This window comes from Bison bison, unplaced genomic scaffold, assembly GCF_000754665.1.
Source record: "Bison bison bison isolate TAMUID 2011002044 unplaced genomic scaffold, Bison_UMD1.0 scf7180017864236, whole genome shotgun sequence".
NCBI classification, from domain to species: domain Eukaryota; kingdom Metazoa; phylum Chordata; class Mammalia; order Artiodactyla; family Bovidae; genus Bison; species Bison bison.
The window spans coordinates 88656-95849 of NW_011494808.1; the positions used below are offsets into that span (position 1 = coordinate 88656).

At 39.0% G+C, this 7194-nt stretch overlaps 1 protein-coding gene across 1 annotated transcript in view; it reads left to right on the forward strand.

The window, feature by feature from the left end:
- The window catches only part of LOC104993253 (disintegrin and metalloproteinase domain-containing protein 5-like), a 154401-nt gene that overhangs the window by 68551 nt on the left and 78656 nt on the right, over positions 1–7194 (forward strand). The window contains exon 13 of the mRNA XM_010846437.1: positions 3525–3620. Coding sequence (XP_010844739.1) covers positions 3525–3620 — 96 coding nt within the window. The remainder of the gene's footprint in view (positions 1–3524; positions 3621–7194) is intronic.

The following is a 7194-nucleotide window of genomic DNA, read 5'->3' on the forward strand; positions in this document are numbered from 1 at the left end:
CCCCCCCCCACCGCCAAAAAAAAAAGGAAAAACCAACAGGAGAATGCAGAGAATCACAACTACTGGAGTAGTAACCCACAAGCTAAAACCTTTTGGGAACCAACATCTGGGTAGGAAAACCTGAATTGTAATTGACAAATTTCTGGAGGCTTAATGTGAACTCATAGTTTAAAACTCCTTGGGAACACAGTCATAGGAAGGCCCTCACACTTTACCTCCAGAAACTTGAACTGGTTGTCACAGTGAATACTGGAGAAAAGTCTTATGTTTCTGGCAGAAGGAGAGGAAAAGGAAACATTTTGAAATAGAGCATTCTCTGCTTAAGAAAGGGAAAGAGAAGTTAAGGAAGCAATTCAATTCACCATTGCAACGAAAGGGATACAATACTTAGGAATAAATCTACCAAAAGAAACAAAAGACCCATATATAGAAAACAGTAAAACACTGGTGAAAGAAATCAAAGATGACACAAATAGATGGAGAAATATACCATGCTCATGGATTGGAAGAATCAATATAGTGAAAATGAGTATACTATCCAAAGCAATCTACAGATTCAGTGCAATCCCTATCAAGCTTCCAACAATATTTTTCAGAAAACTAGAACAAATAATTTCACAATTTGTATGGAAATACAAAAAAGCCTCAGCCATTAAAAAGAATACATTTGAATCAGTTCTAATGAGGTGGATGAAACTGGAACCGGTTATACAGAGTGAAGTAAGCCAGAAAGAAAAACACCAATACAGTATACTAACACATATATATGGAATTTAGAAAGATGGTAATGATAACCCTGTATGGGAGACAGCAAAAGAGACACAGATGTACAGAACAGTCTTTTGGACTCTGTGGTGGCAGGGAGGGGGGGGCGGATGATTTGGGAGAATGGCATTGAAACATGTATAATATCATATAAGAAACAAATCGCCAGTCCAGGTTCGATGCAGGATACAGGAAGCTTGGGGCTGGTGCACTGGGATGACCCAGAGGGATGGTATGGGGAGGGAGTTGGGGGGGGGGTGGTTCAGGATTGGGAACATGTGTACACCCGTGGTGGATTCATGCTGATGTATGGCAAAACCAATACAATATTGTAAAGTAAAAAAAATTAAAAAAAAAAAACACCTCAAATAGCCAAAGCAATCTTGAGAAAGAAGAATGAAATTGGAGGAATCAACCTGCCTGACTTCAGACTATACTACAAAGCAACAGTCATCAAGACAGTATGGTGCTGGCACAAAGACAGAAATATAGATCAATGGAACAAAATAGAAAGCCCAGAGATAAATCCACGCAGCTATGGACACCTTATGTTTGACAAAGGAGGCAAGAATATACAATGGAGAAAAGATAATCTTTTAACAAGTGGTGCTGGGAAAACTGGTTAACCACTTGTAAAAGAATGAAACTAGAACATTTTCTAACACCATACACAAAAATAAACTCAAAATGGATTAAAGATCTCAATGTAAGACCAGAAACTATAAAACTCCCAGAGGAAAAAATAGGCAGAACACTCTCTGACATAAATCACAGCAGGATCCTCTATGACCCACTTCCCAGAATATTGAAAATAAAAGCAAAAATAAACAAATGGGACCTAATTAAACTTAAAAGCTTTTGAACAACGAAGGAAACAATAAGCAAGGTGAAAAGACAGCCTTCAGAATGGGAGAAAATAATAGCAAATGAAGCAACTGACAAAGAAGTAATCTAAAAAATATATAAGCAGCTCATGCAGCTCCATATCAGAAAAATAAATGATCCAATAAAAAAATGGGCCAAAGAACTAAACAGACATTTCTCCAAAGAAGATGTGCAGATGGCTAACAGACACATGAAAAGATGCTCAACATCATTTATTATCAGAAAAATGCAAATCAAAACCACAATGAGGTACCATCTCACGCTGGTCAGAATGACTGCTATCAAAAAGTCTACAAGCAATAAATGCTGAAGGAGGGTGCAGAGAAAAGGAAACCCTCTTACACTGTTGGTGGGAATGCAAACTAGTACAACCACTATGGAGAACAGAGTGGAGATTCCTTGAAAAATTGGAAATAGAACTGCCATATGACCCAGCAATCCCACTGCTGGGCATACAAACCAACAAAACCAGAATCGAAAGAGACACATGTACCCCGATGTTCATTGCAGCACTGTTTACAATAGCTAGGACATGGAAGCAACCTAGATGTCCATCAGCAGATGAATGGATGAGAAAGCTGTGGTACATATACACAATGGAATACTACTCAGCTGTTAAAAAGAATGCATTTAATCAGTTCTAATGAGGTGGATGAAACTGGAGCCTATTGTACAGAGTGAAGTAAGTCAGAAAGAAAAACACCAATACAGTATATTAATGTATATATATGGAATTTAGAAAGATGGTAATGATGTCCCTATATGCAAGATAGCAAAAGAGACACAGAGATAAAGAACAGAGACTCTGTGGGAGAAGTCGAGGGTGGGATGATTTGAGAGAATAGCATTGAAACATGTATATTACCATATGTAAAATAGATCGCCAGTCCAGGTCTGATGCATGAGACAGGGTGCTCAGGGCTGGTGCACTGGAACAACTCTGAGGGATGGGATGGGAGGGAGGTGGGTTCAGGATGGGGGACACATGTACATCTATGGCTGATTCATGTCAATGTATGGCAAAACACACTAGAATATTGTAATTAGCCTCCAATTAAAATAAATAAATTAATTAAAAAAAAAAGTCTGCCCTTGAAAATTGTGTTGTGTTGAAGAAGACAAACCCCCCAAACTAAGAATAACCAAACCTTTGATTCAAAGAGACAGTAAGGGGAGGGGAAAAAAAAGCTAAGAAAGGTATATTTAAACTGTCAGTACAGGATTACATGAGTCAATATATGAAATAAATAACCTTTTAAAAATATAGTATTGTTGCCTGTGGTGAAGCTGTTTGTTGAAAATACCAACTAAAATGCCAGTAAGGAAAAAGACGGGAAACTCAGCAGGAAACTCAAACTTCTAATGTTGGTAAATTGCAGAGTTTAGAACAAACTTGTTATTGAAATAACTGGAAAAATTGATCTAAGACACTGAATCTTATAAAATGCAAATGTGTATGGGGCCAGCTCCCAGTGAAATTAGAGGTCTGGATAGACCAGCCTGGCTTCTGGACCACTTTTGAGGGGACAGAGGTTTGAGGTTTTGTTTGACGACTTCACATCAGAGACATTCCATATGTAAACATTTATTATGAAAGTGATAATATAAGAAAATGATAGTTAACAAGATACAGAATAACTATTTCCTGTAAGGTATTAATGTTGTTCAAATTGTATTGAATGTAGTGAAATGACACATTTCTTTTACAAACTACTGAATGAGATGTTGATTTCAGTAAGTCTCAGATAAAGAAAGGAATTACTGAAGCTGTGGGTTTTAGGACATGCTTAGACTTTGTAAATAAATTCTGTATTGCACTTTTGTAAGATTGTACCTAGTCATACATGATTGAGTAACAAAGCATTTGTTTACAGACATGTACTCATCCAGACTGCTGTGATGCTAGATTATGTACGAAGAAAAAAAATAAAGTATGTGGTTCGGGAGCATGCTGTACAACAAGTTGCCAGGTAGGAGGCAAACTGTGTTTTATAATATCTAAGTATTACATTTCTTGAGATACTTGTTTTAAGGAGATGGAAAACATGTCAATATTATATTTAGTCCTTCCTATCATATTTTGTCCAAGCAGTATTGGAGCCCTGTCAGCCTTCAGTCTACTCTGTAATCTATTATATCTAGGACTCTCCTGTACATAATGCCTGACTTTTTTCTTTTCTGATTTGACTTTCCATTTGTTTACCTCATTACAAATCCTTCTTGTACCCATTGGGGTTTCTCTGTGATCAACATACATCTTGGACAATCTTATTAAGTTCTTATTTTCTATCATTCTACTTCACATGAGTGCAGGAGGTTAGTTTTTTTATTGGCTGACTTCTCTTTACTGTATTCTGGTAAAAACCCCTGTTCCTTCAGAATTTATTCAGATACTGTTACAACCATTTGATTCCATTCCTTAAAAAAAAAAGCATTTAGTGAATCCCTGAAAATTGCCCAGCACCCAGAACAATCCACTGGCATCCCTAGGAGTAAGAAATAAACTCATGAACAGGGTAAATGGCATGCATTCTTAAGATTGGAGGAGGAACATGATCTTATCTTTAAAAAAAATTTCCCCCAGGTTTATTGATATAATCAACATGTAACATTATTTAAGGTATACAATGTAACAAATTGCTGTAAGTTTGAATTGTGAAATGATGAGCACAATAAGGTTAGTTAACACATCCTCCACTTCACATACTGAGAACACTTAGGATTCACAGTTTTAACAACTTTCAAGTAGATAATAACATTATTGTTAACTATAGTCGCCATGCAGTACATTAGATCCTTAGACTATTTTTTTTTTTTCATTTTATAGCTGATAATTTGTATCCTTAACTTACATCTTCCCACTTTCCTTATCCCACATCCTCTGGCGACCGCCAATATGAGGAGTTTGGCTTTTTAACATTTCGCATGTGAGGTCATACGGTCTTTGTCTTTCTCTTGTCTGACTTATTTCACTTAGCACAATGTTTAACATTTCGCATGTGAGGTCACACGGTCTTTGTCTTTCTCCTGTCTGACTTATTTCACTTAGCACAATGCCCTCAAGGTCCCTACTTGTTGCTGCAAATGGCAAGATTTCCGTATTTTTCTTTTTATGGCTGAATACTATTCCACTCCACTTCTTTGAATACATTCATCTGAGTGCTCAGCACTCAGGTCCTCGCCATATCTTGGCTATGGTGAGTAATGCTGCAATGAATACGGGGGTATACCTATCTCTTCAAGACACTGGTATTGTATCCTTCAGATACATACCCTGGGTCAAAGTAGTTCTATGTTTACTTTTTGAGAAACCTCCATACAGTTTCTCATAGTGAGTGTAACAATTTATATTCCCACCAACAGGGTGCCAGGGTTCCCTTTTCTCCACATCCTCGTAGCTTCAGTCATGTCCGACTCTGTGTAACCCCATGGATGGCAGCCCACCAGGCTCCACCGTCCCTGGGATTCTCCAGGCAAGAACACTGGAGTGGGTTGCCATTTCCTTCTCCATCATCCTCGTAAACACTTGCTATTTGTTGTCTTTTTGATGATAGCCATTTTGACAGATGTGAGGTGATATCTTATTGTGAAATTTTATTTGCATTTCCCCGATTAGTGATGCTGAGCATTTTTACCTCTGCCTGTTGGCCATCTATATGTCTTCTTTGAAAATATGCCTATTCAGGCTCTCTGTCCATTTTAAAATCAAGTTTTTTGCTTGCTTGTTTTTTTTTTTTTTAATATTGAGTCATATGAGTCTATTATATATTTTGGATATTAACCCCTTAACAGATGTGTGTGTGTGTGTGTGTGTTAAGTTACTTCATTTGTGTCTGACTCTTTGTAGCTCTGCGGACTGTAGCCCACCAATTGACAGGATTTTCCTGGTGCTCTGGTGATTAAGAATCCACCTGCCAATGCAGGGGACACGGGTTTGATCCCTGGTCTGGTAACTAAGATCCCACATGCTGCAGGGCAGCTAAGCCCATGTGCCACAACTCGAGAGCTCTCACGCTGTAACTATGGGAGCCCCCATGCTCTAGAGCCCATGTGCTACAATAAGAGGAGCCACCACAATGAAAAGCCATTGCACCCCAACTTGAGTGCAGCCCCTGCTTGGCATAACTAGAGAAAGCCCATGTACAACAACTAAGACCCAGGGCAGCTGAAAATACATACAGTAATTAATTTTAAAATGCCTTATAAAAGAGAAGGCAGAGTCAAATGCAAGGATTAGAGAGAAGGAAAGGTGGAGAAAAATAAATAGGACTGAAAACACAGTAATTTCTTAACCAGTATCAAAGAAAAATTGGTTCCAGTTAAATGTTACAGCTGAACATCACTTTACTTTACTCATATCCCTAAAAGTAATGTATAGCAATGAAGAACAGAAAAAATAACAACAAAAATATACAGATGAAAGGTCAGTGAACTTTGGATGAAATGGAAGAGTGGTACTATGAGCTGATATGCATTTACGGTGTGTTTGCAGCTTGAAATTGTTCATTCACTCGTTAATTTAGAAAATAGTTTACTCCACACTGTCTTTTGGTGGGTATTGTAGGGAAGAAATCTTCATACAAACAAACATTAAAGATACAGCTTTGTATAATGATAAATGATTTAAAAATAAAGTAAGCTAATAGAATAGACTGACTGAGAGTGTATTTTAGCCAAGCTAAACAGAAAATGTCACTCTAGGGAGTGACATTTGAGTTAATACATAAATGACAGAAGCTACTGCACGCCCAAGGCCAGGGGCGGCGGCCGGGAGGACCAACCCCACATCCAAGGATCTGTGGCTGCGCAGATGCAGGAGGGCCTAGAGGAGCTATCCCACATTGAAGGCCAGGAAGGGCGGTGGTGAGGAGATACCCCTCATCCAAGGTAAGGAGCAGTGGCTGCCCTTTGCTGGAGCAGCCGTGAAGAGATACCCCACGCCCAAGGTAAGAGAAGCCCACGTAAGATGGTAGGTGTTGCAAAAGGGCATCAGAGGGCAGACACACTGAAACCGTACTCACAGAAAACTAGTCAATCTAATCACACTAGGACCACAGCCTTGTCTAACTCAAGGAAACTAAGCCATGCCCGTGGGGCAACCCAAGACGGGCGGGTCATGGAGGAGAGATCTGACAGAATGTGGTCCACTGGAGAAGGAAATGGCAAACCACTTAAGTATTCTTGCCTTGAGAACCCCATGAACAGTATGAAAAGGCAAAATGATAGGATACTGAAAGAGGAACTCCCCAGGTCAGTAGGGGCCCAATATGCTACTGGAGATTAGTGGAGAAATAACTCCAGAAAGAATGAAGGGATGGAGCCAAAGCAAAAACAATACCCAGGTGTGGATGTGACTGGTGATAGAAGCAAGGTCTGATGCTGTAAAGAGCAACATTGCATAGGAACCTGGAATGTCAGGTCCATGAATCAAGGCAAATTGGAAGTGGTCAAACAGATGGCAAGAGTGAATGTCGACATTCTAGGAATCAGCGAACTAAAATGGACTGGAATGGGTGAATTTAACTCAGATGACCATTATATCTA